The sequence below is a fragment of the Lycium ferocissimum genome, chromosome 4, assembly GCF_029784015.1.
Source record: "Lycium ferocissimum isolate CSIRO_LF1 chromosome 4, AGI_CSIRO_Lferr_CH_V1, whole genome shotgun sequence".
NCBI lineage: Eukaryota > Viridiplantae > Streptophyta > Magnoliopsida > Solanales > Solanaceae > Lycium > Lycium ferocissimum.
The window spans coordinates 48,116,521-48,131,798 of record NC_081345.1 but is presented as its reverse complement, the minus strand read 5'-3'; the positions used below and the strand labels follow the sequence as shown (position 1 = coordinate 48,131,798).

Below are 15,278 nucleotides of genomic sequence, written 5' to 3'. Positions count from 1 at the left end.
TGCCCTATAAATTATTCTCTCACTACCGATCCATCTTAGAGGATGTAAACTATGCATCTGCTTCTCAATGTGAACTCAAATAATTTAAATTTTATATAAGATTCATATTTGTAAGATTATATAAAGTACAGTAGTATATACATTAAGAATATTATATGATTAATATAGTTTAATAGATGTTTGCTGTGATGCACTTTTGACTGGTAAGTTGCTTAGCAGCTTAAGTTAAATGATGAAGAACGTGTTACCCTGTACTATCTCGAATCTTATTTTTCTGCGAGTTGTTAATTTTGTTTCGTTTTTCAGAAATGATAAATCAAAAACAATTTGCAAAACTAAACCAAAATTAATCCAAACACCGTTATGTAAGGTCCTTGGACTTTATCTTTGTTATTAGAATCAAATTTTATTGGCTTTCGAGTATATTTAAGTAGCTTTCAAGTATCAAGTACTGAAAATTACTTTTTAAGTGTTGAAGCTGAATATCTAAATAAGCAGTTTCGTGTTAAAATAAAAGTGTTGATGCTGAAACAGTTGATATATTTAGTAAAAATATGCTACTAATAAACATTTTTCTTTTGTTAAAATGATCGGAATGCCCTTAAAGTTGTTAATACTAAAAATGACCTTATTACTGCAATATTTTAATTCCAAATTATATGTGTCTCAACACACTTTAGTTTATAAACTGATCAGATATGATTATTTCAATAAATTATTTTAGTAGAAATTAACACTATAGAACTTTGTCAAATAAGTGCTACATTTAGTTGTAGTATTAAATTTTGCATTACTAGTACGAGCATCTTTTCTGTGAGAATTTATGTTGTAATTGCTACAGATAGAAGTACGTAGTAAATTAAAGTAGATAATATATAACAACAGGTAATACAACTTAACTATTCTTGTATTATAATCTACATATAATATAAGGTAAAAAGTATTTTTAAGATTTTTATACGCACTCGCTATTTACACCAAACAAGATATGTGGCACTCACCAATGAATAATCTAGTTTATTTCTTCAAACAAAAGAATCATCGGATGATGTTACTATGAATCTTCAATGTGAACACTAATATTCTAATTTTTTTTTAAAATTCATACTTGCATAAATAATAAAGTAATATATAAAGTACGGAGCATATGTTAAATCATTAACATAATTTAAAAGTTACCAGAGAATTAAAATCTTAAATGCACTTTTTGACTCATATAGGTTGTTTAGCAGGCTAAGTTAACTGATGAAGAACATGTTATTTAAATACAATTGCAAATCTTATTTTATCCGAAAGGTTGTTCATTTCCTTTTTCAAATTCAGCTGAAATTTTTCCATCAAGTTCTCTGCTTTCTTAGGTAAAATTTATCCCCTTAATTAATTCGAGTTCATTTAAAAATTATGTTGCTCAGACTCTTTAGAAATGTCGACCGGTGCGTGTGAAATTCTCAAAAAGTAATGCATTTTTGAAGAATTCGACACGGGTGCAAAGAACATTTTTGGGGAATCGGAGCAACATAGTCTAAAAGTAACTTGTGATTTCATATGGTATTTTATTTACTATGTCAATCATTTTATATGCTGATCGTTGGGTTTGTCATTTGATGAAATTACTTATGGAATGCAATTCATTAATCTCCTCTTTAAAAGGTTCACCAGTTGTTTAATTAAGTCAAAGAGTAACAGCCTACAGATCTCATCTTTGAAACAACTGTATATTCTGTGTTTGTCTCGTCTAATCAAGTCTACACTAGCTTAAAGAATTGTGAAGAAGGAAAATCCTTGCGACGTCATCGCTCGGCTTTAGCTTCGGTCAAATGATCTTTTCTTCTCCTCTTTTCTCTACATGCAATTTCGCGTGATTAGCTAGGATCTTTGCGTCCGAACGTTGCTAGAGTTTGAAGTACTGCTACTCTGGCAAAGGAATTCTCGTTCTAACCTGGGAGGGAAATAATTGTATACCTAGGGTATAGTGAGGGAATAAATTTCTTAATAATACACCGTGAATTTTGTGTGCTCGGAATTGAATTTTGGTGTTAACGTTATTTTTTTTGTTTGTATTTAACCATTATGTATTCTAGTTTTGGTTTAACGTTACTCCCTCTGTTCCAATTTATGCGACACTTTTCGCTTCCCGAGATTTAAACTAAATGAATTTGACCAATATTTTAAGATGTATGTTTTCACCAAATTGATATGACAAAAGTTAGCAACTTATACTCCATCCGTTTCAATTTATGTGAACCCATTTGACCGGGTACGGAGTTTAAGAAAGAAGAGAAGACTTTTAAACTTGTGGTGTTAAATGGGTTACATATATTTTGTGTGGCTATAAATCATTGTATAAAGGTAAATTGTTTCTAAATATAGAAAATTGTCATTCTTTTTGGCACAGACTAATAAGGAAATAGGTTCACACAAATTGAAATGGAGGGAGTAGTACTTTTCATATAGTTTTCAAATTGAGTCTCGAAAAGCTAAAAGTGTCACATAAATTGGGACGGAGTACTATTTTTGTTTCTGTTTAAGCATCACATATTCTGCTTTAATTGTTCTGGTTATTTTCTTGGTTACCAAACTGCTACAGGTATAGTTAATTATGGCGACTATTAATGATTCCAACTTTAATGAAAGAGAGTTCTATATTCCTACCTATATACTTTCAGAGGATGAACGTCAGAGTCAAGATGTAGATTTGGCTGATGTACCTACATGCCCAGTGTTAGTTTTTATCAACTCAAGAAGTGGAGGTCAACTTGGTGGGGATCTTCTTCATACATATCGATCCCTTCTTAACAGATATCAGGTATTTATATAGGATATAATACATTTGACAGTTCGATAAAAAATGATTAGAGTCGCAAAAATATACACACTATGTATATTATACATTATATTAAAAAAATATATATATTTTTCGGCCATTATTTCGAAGGGCAACTATGCAGTGTAAGAATCCTATTTTTAAAAGCTGGTTTCCTTGAATTATAGAAGAAGTTAAAATAATCTCTCTTTCGAATAATTTTTCCTATCAATTGTTCAAATAGGAGTTAAACTTACTTACATCCAACAAGGCTTGTGGTGGAGTGGCAAGTACTCCTTCATCTTTACCCGATAGTCTCGGCTTCGAGTCCTTCTGGGTTCAAGTCGCTTTTGTTAGGAAGTGTTTTACCTCCCAATGTGGAATTTTTCGACACGAATCCAAATTTAGTTGGACCCCAGTATGAATACCGAACACCATTCGGGAAACAAAAAGAATTAGACTTTAGGTCCGGTAATGACAATATTGGATGAATCCAGTTGTATCCAAACGAGTAATTGATTAGTCAAATATGAGATATTTGAATTTTAATAGGGCCCTAATATGAATATCCGACACCATTTGGGAAAAAAAAAAAAAAAAGCATAACACATAGATAGATAAATAACTGTTTATTTATAAAATCAGCTATTCATCACTTATATTATTCTTCCACAAATCAAAATATTTTTGTTTTTCAATACAAGCTTCATGTTTTTCATGCATTTGTAAAAGGAAGTTTGAAGTTGATAAACTCAAATTTCTTCTTGCCTGTTATATTTTTCCGTTATGTAAGCATCCTTCTTTCTAATATCATCATAGAGAGTAATATAAACTCTGTGACGATCATAGAATCTGTAGTTTCTAGCTCTTATTTTTTCCACTCTTGTTAATTACTAGAGGTTTGTTACCTCATTAGAATTAGTAAGGTAAGGTCTAGCCCCCTTGCATTAGTTTTTATTAAATAAAAGACCGCAAGACATTCTATCTAGTGGCATAAATTCCTGGAGAAAGAAAAAGCTTCATTTTTTCACACATAAACTTGCTTATGCAAAATAGCACGATAATCTGAACTGGATGTGGAAGATCGGTTCACTCATTCTAAAGCCTTCAATATGATGAATTTGATTTTCAGGTATTTGATTTGGGTAAAGAAACTCCTGATAGTGTTTTACGCAGACTGTATCTGAATCTATTAAAGCTCAAGAACAATGGTGATGAATTTGCGACCTTACTTGAGGAGAGACTCAGAATAATTGTAAGCACATATCTTCCCAAAAAAAAAAAAAAATTTACTCCTTTTAATTTATTTCAATTTGTTTGTCTTACTTTCCTTTTTGGTCCGTTTTAAAAAAAATATATCTCTTTCCTTTTTCGCAATTCTTTAATTCTAACACTCATCACATGACATGGTTAAGACTACAAGATTAAATGACATTTTGATACATTCTATGTAATTTCAACTTTCACGTGGCATGTATAAGGCCACACGATTTAATGACATTTTGGTACATTTTATATAATTTCAACTTTCCACGTGCCATGTTTAAGGCCACAAGAGGAGATTTTGGTACATTCTAAGCAGGGGCGGATCTAGGGCCCGCCGAGGGTTTTCACCCGAACACCCTCGGCAAAAAATTATATATATATAAGGTATTTTTTTATTTTCTATGTACATATATAGATTCTGAATACCCTAAACATAAGAGAAGAGGTTGGTTTAGTGGTTTAGAAGGGTTAAAATTCACCTTGAGGTTCCAAGTTCAATTTTCAATCAATACATTTTTATTTTTCGAGTCCCCTCACTGAAAATCTTGGATCTGTCACTGATTCTACGTGAGATTTTATAGGGTCTGTCATAAATTTAGATGGAATTGTTGTTTATTAGGTTGCAGGTGGAGATGGGACAGCTGGATGGCTTCTTGGAGTTGTATCTGATCTCAAATTATGTCAGCCACCACCAATTGCTACTGTCCCTTTGGGAACTGGAAATAACCTTCCATTCGCTTTTGGATGGGTAAGACATCTTTAGCTCAACTAAGCACATATCAGTGCGGTTTAATACTCTCCGTCCCATATTAGTTGTCGCGTTTCATTTCTCAAGAGTCAATTTGACTAATGGAATTAGATTAATTTAATATATTAAGTTATAATTTAAATATTTAAAAACTACAAGAAAAATACTATTGCAATTCTTCTCATATCGATATGGTGAAAATATATATCTTAAAATGCTGGTCAAAGTTTATATAGTTTTGACTCTAATTAGATACTCCCTCTATTTCATAATAAGTGACTTTTTAGGCTTTTTATTTTGTTTCAAAATAAGTGGTGTTTTAGGATTTCAAGAAGAAATTGATGGTCTTCTTCCAAAATAACCTTTATTTACATAATCAAGAATCATTAAGCTCTTCTTTTTCTAGGCATTTAATTAGGGGTAAGTTAGTAAAAACACTCCTAATTTTCTAGGAGTGAGCACTTTCTTAAGGGGTGTGCATAGGCCTAAAAAGTCACTTAATATGGAATGGAGGGAGTATTTACTTATAGTTCAAGTAAGCACATATCACTGCATTTTAATACTCCCTCCGTTTTAATTTGTTTGTCCTAGTTTCACTGGGCACGGAGTTTAAGAAAGTAAAGAAGACTTTTGAATCTTCTGGTCTTAAACTAAACATACGTATTATATACCAAAATGTCCTTTAATATGTAGCCTTAAACATGTCATGTGAGATGTTGGAATTAAAAAGTTGTCAAACTAGAAAAGAGACATTTTTTTTTTAAATAGACTAAAAACAAAAGTAAGACAAGCAAATTAAAAAAGAGTGAAATAGCTGGTTAATTAGTTACCAATTTTTAAGGGGTCACCAACTAAGCTTATCATAGAGATTTAGAGCAAATGACAAAAAAGGTCCCTTATTTTTTATAATGTTCAAAATGGTCTATTAGCAGTTTTGGTCATTTAAGTTTGCCAAAAGTGAGCACTTTGGTCCCTGCAAGATATATACCAAATTCTGATTGTTAAATTTAATCGGAACTGTGAAAATAGGAAATAGTTAACATGAACTCATATAATTTGGAAGTATATATTTTGTCGTTTATGTTATTTTTAGTTTATTTCAAGTGTTTGGTGTAATTTTGAGGTGCAATTTTTTGTAATTATTGGTCTATTTTTTTTTTTGGGAGGTTGTCGTTTTTATGTTGCCCTTTTTGACGGAAACTTCTGGTGTTTCTGGTTAATTTGTTTTTTCCAAGTTCCGGTTAAATTTAACAACCAGAGTTCGATAAATATTTGATGGAAACCAAAAGCACTCACTTCTAGCAAACTTGAAGGACCAAAACTGTTCATTTGATACTTAAGAGACTATTTTGAACTTACTACCAAAATATAAGGGACCACATTTGTCAGTTTCTCTTGAGATTTGCCCATAATTAACTCCACTATAATGGTAAAGTCACTAAACTTTACCCACTTAGAATAACAACATTCCATCAAAGTGATTTTACCGTTTAGATGTAAGGTTTTGTGACTTTGCTCTTATAGTGGGTAAACTTCAGTTATTTTAATGTGTCAAAATAGTTTCGTGATTTTACTGTTATAATGGGTAAAGTTTAGTAATCATACGTGAAATTAATTCATAGATTATGCTATATAGAAATACCTATCAAGCACATGAAATTCTTGTAGACAAACCAGCATTTAGACCTTTCGCTTAAGATAGTTGCTGAATATCAAGTTTATTTGATCTGTAATATATTGATGTATATTCAGCATCTAGGACGATACATCATGTAATCTGCACTCATGGTTATTTACAGGGCAAGAAGAATCCAGGAACCGACTCTAACTCAGTTATCTCATTCTTGAAGCAAGTAATGGATGCAAAAGAGATGAAGATAGACAGGTTATTCCATTCAAATTGCCTAATCTAATATGAGATAGTTCGTGTATAATACAGTGGCTTGTGTGAGCTTTTCTAACTGAAAGTTGATCCCTTGAAGACGAAGTTTTAATTAACATTTTTGGCACATCTTTTGTTTAAGAACACCAGATTCCAAGGTCTCCCTTATTTTCTTAAACTCCGTATCCAATCAAACTAAGACACGTAAAATGAAATGGACGGAGTATTTCATTTAGAATGTTACGATGACAGTTGAATTTTTTTTTTGAAATGATGAAAGGCTAGCCTAAATATAAAAGATATTTGGAATGTCAAAATGCCCTCTAGTGAAAATATCTCCGTATTTTTTAGGTTCTTAATTAGTCTGTTTCGAAGTAAATAAAAAAGTGATACAACAACAACAACAAACCCAGTATAATCCCACCAGGTGGGGTCTGGGGAGGGTAGAGTGTACGCAGACCTTACCCCTACCTTTGGACGGGTAAGGAGGCTGCTTATGATAGACCAAATAAGTCCAGTTCTTTATTATTTCATACACTATTGCTAATGGCAAATGGGGCCATATTTTGCAGATCTTCTATTACTGTGAGAAATGTTGGCGATATGAAAACTTATTTCACAAAGTACAAGTAACATTGGCAATCCGTCACTGTTGATATTTCCAAAAACTTTTTCTTCATTTTATGATCTGTCAAAACAAAGTTTTGTGGAAGTTCAAGTATTGGTCTTGCCTTTGCTCTTATTGAGGTTTGATGATTTGTTCAATTGGATATACTACTGAGAATATTATAAGTGATTTCATTTAATAATTGATGACCCTGATTACTCATTCACAATCAACAAATATTTAATGATTTGCTGTTAATGCAGCTGGCATCTTCTAATGAGGTTCAGAGCACCAAATGAGGGTTCCTGTGATCCTACTGCACCACTAGAATTGCCTCATTCTTTGCATGCATTTCATCGGGTGTCTTCATCTAACGAACTCAATGTGGTAAGAGCTATCATAACGAAAATTTTATTTTATAACATGAATCGAGTAAAGTTTCAATATTGGCTCCATCTGTCATGTGTGCTTGATGTCCCTGTCACTGGTTATTTTCTTTCTGGTTTTACATTCTTTGATGACACGTGCGGTGTGACCTAGAAGTCAATAAAGTGTAAAAGAAAACCATGGTCCAGGTTGTGTTTAGTCAGATGTAATTCCATTTCAACATTCCTACACCAAAATTCTAAATTATTAGTATTAAATGAAAAGTGAAACATGTATATTTGCACTAATACGCATGCATAATTACTGGATTTGGGGAATCATGTTTCATTGTCTTGTCTGGTTCAGAGCTTTACTCACCCTCCCCATCGATTCTTTTTATAAACAATTTATCTAACATTCGACAGGAAGGGTGCCACACATTTCGTGGAGGATTCTGGAACTATTTCAGCATGGGTAAGTGCATATACATACACATGTCTTATGAAAACTCTATTTCTTCTTACTTATTATGTGCATGACATTTTGACTGAATGTCACCACTGCAGTTTTAGTTACTAATGCCACTGTGAAAAAGTGATTGCTGGTGCACTTCTTTTTTTGCAAATCTTGTAAATGCCAACAGAATTTGGGCTATTGTTTATCGGGTACCACCTCTAATCTTAAATTGTTTCTGTCAAAAGGGATAGATGCACAAGTATCATATGCATTTCATTCAGAAAGAAAGATGCATCCAGAAAAATTCAAAAACCAGCGTGTCAATCAGGTAATAAAGTGATCGTCAGGAATTAAGATGACTTTGCTCCAATTAATATGGAATTTACATTTACTTGATAGCTTGACCCCTGGGGGTGCGGTCCTTTCCCAGACCCTGCTAACACAGGATGCTTTGTGCACCAGGCTGCCCATTTTTTTTTTTTATTGCTTGACCAAAAATATTTTGGCGGGGAGGTATATTTTGCACTGCACTTTGATATTCAACGGTTTTGTGAATAAATTAGTGTTGGTACCTAAGGATTATATGGGGCAAGTTTGTCTCAACAGAGGATCATTGTTTGAAGATGATTCGATTTTATTGAAGAAACTAAAATATCCCTAAACTTGGCACGAATTGCAACTTCAGTCCCCAAACTATTGTTGCACTTCAAGACACCCGTAAACTTGGCTAACTGGGTTTTAATACACCCCCGAGTTGCCACATGGCACAACAAGTGTATTCACACACCAACAGGCGCGTGAGAGGTGCCACATCATTTTAAAAAATGTGGAGAACCCATTTTTTAAAAATAAATTTGGACTGGATTTTTTAATAAAAAAATCTAGAACTTTTTAAATCTTGAAAACTTGAATTTTTTTTAAAAAAAAATATGCGAAACCCGTTATTTTAAAAAAAATCTGGAAAATTGATTTATTTATTTTTAATTAAAAAACCTGGACTTTTTAAAAATCTGGAAAACTAAATAAACCCATTTTTCTAAAAAAGAATCTGGAAAATTGAATTTTTGATTAAAAACCTGGACTTTTTTAAAATCTGGGATACTAATTTTTTTAAGAATAACGTGGAAAACTGATAATTGTTTTCTAGATTTAAAAACTAATCTAATTTTCTGGGATTTTTTTTTTAAATGGGTTTTCCACATTTAAAAAAAAATTGTTTTTCCAATTCTTTTTTAAAGAAGTGTCTTAAAAGAATCAGGAAAATCTGGATTTTTTAGGACACTTTTAAAAAAATATCAAGTTTTCATTTTTTTTTTTTAAATCCATTTTTTACAGATATTTTAATTAAAAATCTAGTTTTTCAGTTTTTTTTTTTTAAATCAAATTTTCCAGAATTATAAATAAATATTTCATTGTTCCAGATTTTTTATAAAAAAAAAAAATCAGTTTTACAATTTTTTTTCAAAACAATTTATCTATGTGGAGGACACATAGGATGAAAATGCCAAGTGGACGGCGAGTGCCTTCCACTTGTAGTGGCATGTCGACTCGAGGGTGTATTAAAACCAGTTACCCAAGCTTAGGGGTGTCTTGAAGTGCAGCAATAGTTTGGAGACTGAAGTTGCAATTCGTGCCAAGTTTAGGAGTGTTTTAGTTACTTCAGCCTATAAGTATTGATTCACATATTGATGGATCTCCGTTCCGTTAATTATTACTCTTGATTGTGTATGTGGTCCTTAATATCGATAAATTGATGGCTTATGTAATTTGCAAGACCTGGATTAATACAGGGTGAAAATCATTTTCATTCCCAACTTTGCTTTAAAAATCAAACTCCGCCCTCAACTTTGAATAATAATCATTCTTCCCACTTTATCCTAATTGACTTTTTTAAAATTCCTATTTTACCCTTACATTATCAACTTGTCCTTTTTGCTTTTACTTCATCTCTTTAATCTATGTAACAAACTTCCTATAAGAAAATAAATATTATTTTCGAGACGAAAAAAGGAAAGTAAGAAATGCTAGTTGCGTATATTACTTAATGTCGTTCTATACTGAAATAAATGAGAAGAATAAGAATTTTTTTATTAATAATAATCAAAAATATGATATTTATTTATACAAGTAAAAAAATAACATGTAATAATACCTTTATAAATATATTTCAATGCACGTAATACAAAATAATTAATAAAAATAGAGGTTACTCTGATATTTATTTATACAAGTAAAAAAATAACAGGTAATAATTCCTTTATAAATATATTTCAATGCGCGTAATACAAAATAATTAAATAAAAATAGAGTTATATTCCATAACAAATTCCTAAAAGATTATCTATTATATTATAAATAAATTTTAAATTATAATGCAAAATATTCTATTAGTGACAACCAAAACTCGTTTATATATATACTTAACGTATGTAACATTAAACTATCAATCTTAAAAAGTAACACTTGATTTTGTGATAAATTCATAAAAGGATTATTTTACTTATAATATGAATTTTAAGTACAAAATCTATAAATACCTAGGTTAAAAAAATAAATTGTATATAATATAAAAAGGTATACATAAATGGAGGATTGAAAATGTCAAGGGTAAAATAGACATTGCATATGATAAGGGAGGGAGAATGTCTATCGTTCATAGTTGAGGGGGGTTTGATGTTTAAAGCAAAGTTGGGGGTAAAAATGATTTTCACTCATTAATACATCCTGAAAACAAGCATTTCTCATTATTTTAGATTTGTTAGTATTTGAAGGGGAAGTATGCCTTACCGTATTTTTGTTTGCTCCTTAGGGTACATATGCAAAGCTTGGTTGGACACAAGGAGCGTTTTTGCCATCCCGTCTTCATTCTTCCTCAAGGTGAATCTGCACTGTGCTTTAAAGAAAGAATGAAGAATATTCCATGTCATGCTATGCTTCAAGAAAATATCCATAGCATTCAGTTATCTTTACTATCCCCTCTTTGATGATATATGTTGTGAGAATTTACATTTATGCATTTCCTGCAGGAACATAGGTCAACTGGTCAAGGTTAAGATAATGAAAAGGCAAGGTGAATGGCAAGACGTCCACATCCCTAGCAGGTAGCATCAATTATTTGTAATGTTGGAACTCTAGAAGACCACTAGATATCATCTCTTTTTTTTTTTTTTCGGCATAACCAAGAAATCCTCGAGCTTCAGTGGCACACGGTTTGGAACTCCGTGGATAATGAGTCCCCCCCTTTACCCTTCTCTACTTAAAAATCAGACTCTTGTCTCTCTTCAAATAAAAGATTCTGGCTTTTTCCTCTAGCATAATTTTGATTGCGATGTGGCTTCTCTTTCTCTCTCTTTCTATATATGTCTGTGTGAGAGAGAGAGGAGCGCGCGCCTACATACGCATGTATGTTTTGCTAGCTGATTGCTCAGCATGACAACCTTTTGAGTTATAAGCTGTTTTCTTCTTCTGTTTGTCCAAACTTGCAGAATTAGGTCAATTATTTGCCTAAACTTGCCTAGCTTTTCTGGTGGACTGAATCCTTGGGGAAAACCAAATAGCAGAAGACGCCGGGATGTATGTACTTTATACTAGCTTCTTCATCCATCTACTTTTCTTTTTCTTGGTGCGATATTTCTGCCTGAAAACTATTTCTTGATTCTCCCCTTTTTTTTTTTGTTCTATTTAAGTGTATGTTCACATGCCATTCAATGTGATGGCAGAGGGACTTGACTCCACCATTTGTTGATGATGGCCTTATTGAGGTTGTTGGCTTCAAAGATGCTTGGCATGGAATGGTTCTTCTCGCTCCCAACGGTCATGGGACACGTATTGCACAGGTTTGGGATAATATTGTGCTCCTAAAAATATAAGTATGCCTATTTATTATAACCCATATTGCAAGTTAGGATGAAAAGGTTGCATAAGATCTACATAACTTCCCTAGACATTTCCAACTGCTTGGCACTATACTTTGTCAAAATGAGCTTGGAATGATTAAGGACCGTTTGGCCATGAGAGTTATTCACTTTTTTCGGAATAATTTTTCACTGTATTTCAAAATTAGTGTTTGGTTATAAAATTTCCAAATCCAACTTGAAAATTGGAGTTCAAATTTGGAAAAATGCTCCAAATTTGTTTTCCAACTCCATCTTCATAAATTCCAAATAAAATGCTCTATTCTCTCCTTTGCAAGAGGTACAACACAACGCTATCTTCAACTCCAACTTCATAAATTCCAAACAAAGCAAAAAATATTTGGAATCTATGGCCAAACGCCTACTAAGAAACTTGCAACTACTTGACCTGCAGTATTGTTGCTTAAGGGCATATTCATAGAGAATTTGTCCGAGAGGAACAGATCTTTTAGAGCTTTGAAAAACCAGATTTTTGTTTCTTGGAAGCCCCCACGGCTTTGGTCTAGTGATAAGAGTGCAATAAGTAATTAATGTGCGGGTTAGATGTAGGTCACAGGTTCGAACTCTTCCACAGACAAAAAACCTGGCATATAAGTGGATAGGATAGAGGGGAGAGCCCATTATCCGCCGAGTTTCGAACTGTGCGTCACTGGTCCTCGGGTATTTCTTGGTTAGAAAAAAAAATTATTACCTGATTTTTTCTCTAAAAACTAAGCTGCCAATTGTCTTATGTTTGTTCAATTTTCTTGCTTGTAGGCACATGGAATCCGATTCGAGTTTCACAAGGGTGCAGCTGACCATACATTCATGAGGATTGATGGGGAACCATGGAAGCAACCTCTCCCTGTAGATGACGACACCGTTGTGATAGAAATATCTCATCTTGGCCAAGTTAAGATGCTTGCTACCCATGGTTGCATATCCAAAGGTGTAGATGACCCTTCAAGTCATGGAAATCATGATGCTGATGCCGATGACGATAGTGATGAAGAAGATTCAGTTAGAGATGAGCAGAGAAAGTTTGGAGCGGCAGACACTTTCAAAATTCCTGATGACATTGATATTTCTCGCCTCAGTTAATTCTGTAATCCATGTTTGTTAAAAATTTGCTTCTACAACCTCCATATTAAGCTAGAGTGGGATATGATGGCATTGATATTTCAGTATTTGCATAGAGAATTACTTCTTGGTATATGGTTCAAGAGACCCTTGAAGACTCTCTTCATGAACATGTAAACTTTATATAGGCAAGGTTTGAGCCTAACTATGTTTGGATTGTTGTTTTCTAAGGTTTTATAATGTAGCATTTTGTTTTGTACTGTGGATACATTGGATAGATAGGATTGTTTGTTGTGGTCTATGTTGCTCGGACTCTTCAAAAATGTTTACATATGTGTGTCGGATTCTCCAAAAAATAGTAGACTTTCTTTAGAATCAGACACGAGTGCGGCATCAAAAGTGAAGAGTCCGCGCAACTTAGGTTGTGGTTTAATATAATTTTTCTCGTAATAGTTGATAAGTTTACTAAAATGCTCATACTAATGCAAGACAACTTCTGTCTCATTTATCACCAATTATGCCTTGAAATAAATTAAGCTAATAAATTCAAGCAACTCAAGGATTAATTAAATACATGTTAATAATATTAACAGCAATAGTAAGTGCATGCCTTTTATATCCAGCAAGCTGCATAATAAAACTATTCAGCTAAAGGAGTTTCATTTGTTGCAATATCTACCTATTGTCTTGATTAAAAGTGGATACATGTTTGCATGGAAGTGTTGCATTTCTTGAATAACTAGTGAACATCCCGCGCTTCGCACGGTTATAAAAAAACCTAACTATATTTATCGAATGATTTTTTTCCTACTATTTAAATAGCTAAAGAAATTAAAATGGGTTGTATATAGCTATTTCTAATGTAATGAATTATTGCAATACAAATCTCACATTCACATTAGTAAATTAATAATACTAAACTTAACTACAACTATAATTTTAAATCTCGCACTAAGATTATACAGAAATTCCAAACAAATATAAAACTTTACATAATAATTATTATTGCATCGTGAAGGGAAGAAAAAAAAGAACTGCTATATACCACAACTATTAATGCAATCCTAAAAGAAATCAAAGTAGCTTTAATTTCGAAACAGATTTAGTTCAAGCATCATCTCTATTTTTTGTATAATTCTGCCGTAAGATGGCAGCTACCTTCTACAATATAACCAAAATTACAAACATGAAAAGGTGGACTGCAACAAACATTCCCTTTCCAATCTGCAGAATGGACAGTCCCATTCTGCATATCCAAAACCAAAATTATCTAAGCTAAGTTCTATACAAAAAATACTCCCCTGTTCTGATAGAATAAAAAAAATATACAGAGGAGCTTCATGGGAGAAGATACAAAATATAAACCAATTCAGGAACTTGCCGGCCAAATAAATTATTTTCACAACCTTATGTCAGAAACTTGCAATTGGCATCTGATCCTTGTCAAGCCCCTTGCTTTCTCTAGGAAAGTCATGAAATTGAGAGTCATCAAGCATCGATTTTTAGCATCCAGTTTGGACAGGGTATCTGTGACTTGATTACCTTCGTGAATCGGTGAATGCAGTGTCGAATTATGACTAAATTTTGATTAATAATCTGCCATGCCTCTTTTATTATCTGACAAAGATGCCAAAGGAGGTTTGTTCTCCCTTTCAACATATCGAGAACAACAATAGAGTCGCTATACAGAATAAATCTCATTCAACTATTAAAAGGAGCAAATCAGTGCACATATTGGGAGAAGTTGAAGAGACAACCTTGAATAGTATCAAACTAAAACTCACCTCTTCTCGGGTATATTCACCTCTCCATGTAACATTTAAAAGTCGTCAGGAAATTAAAATTCTGATTTTGAAATGAAAATGTAACTAACACAAGAGTCACTAAGCAACGGAAAAATTACCTTCCTATATCTCCTGGTATAATGTAAGGTACTGGAGTGCTTCCTTATAAAATCCACAATGGTATAGTAGAATGCCATAATCCCTCAAATCCTTAGGATCAGTTTGCAAGAGGATAAGACGTTCACATGCTGCCAAGAGAATAACGATCATAACAGGCAAATATATATAGAAAGACAAATAAGGCTCTAACAACAAGTTAACTTAGTAAGAAGAAGCCTCTCGGATAATATCATAAGAAAAGCACATTAAAACTACAAATAATTGATATAGCCA

The 15,278-nt window shown here is 32.7% G+C and overlaps 1 protein-coding gene across 1 annotated transcript; it reads left to right on the top strand.

Annotated features, from left to right (window-relative positions):
• The first annotated feature begins 2,599 nt into the window (after window positions 1-2,599).
• Window positions 2,600-13,360, top strand: LOC132054806 (diacylglycerol kinase 5-like). The gene is made up of 12 exons (XM_059446780.1): window positions 2,600-2,806; window positions 3,936-4,058; window positions 4,689-4,817; window positions 6,617-6,702; window positions 7,570-7,693; window positions 8,098-8,146; window positions 8,374-8,456; window positions 10,938-11,005; window positions 11,155-11,229; window positions 11,614-11,701; window positions 11,848-11,964; window positions 12,799-13,360. Exons 1-12 carry the CDS (start codon window positions 2,600-2,602, stop codon window positions 13,120-13,122), a joined length of 1,473 nt encoding a protein of 490 aa, XP_059302763.1. The 3' UTR covers window positions 13,123-13,360.
• Window positions 13,361-15,278: the final 1,918 nt, after the last annotated feature.

Bases quoted from the DNA above. Each gene is read 5' to 3' on its own strand.
- LOC132054806 (XM_059446780.1), top strand. From the start codon at position 2,600: ATGGCGACTATTAATGATTCCAACTTTAATGAAAGAGAGTTCTATATT. The intron at 4,059-4,688 runs GTAAGCACATAT...GTTGTTTATTAG, and splicing joins AGGAGAGACTCAGAATAATT to GTTGCAGGTGGAGATGGGAC. The intron at 11,965-12,798 runs GTTTGGGATAAT...TCTTGCTTGTAG, and splicing joins ATGGGACACGTATTGCACAG to GCACATGGAATCCGATTCGA.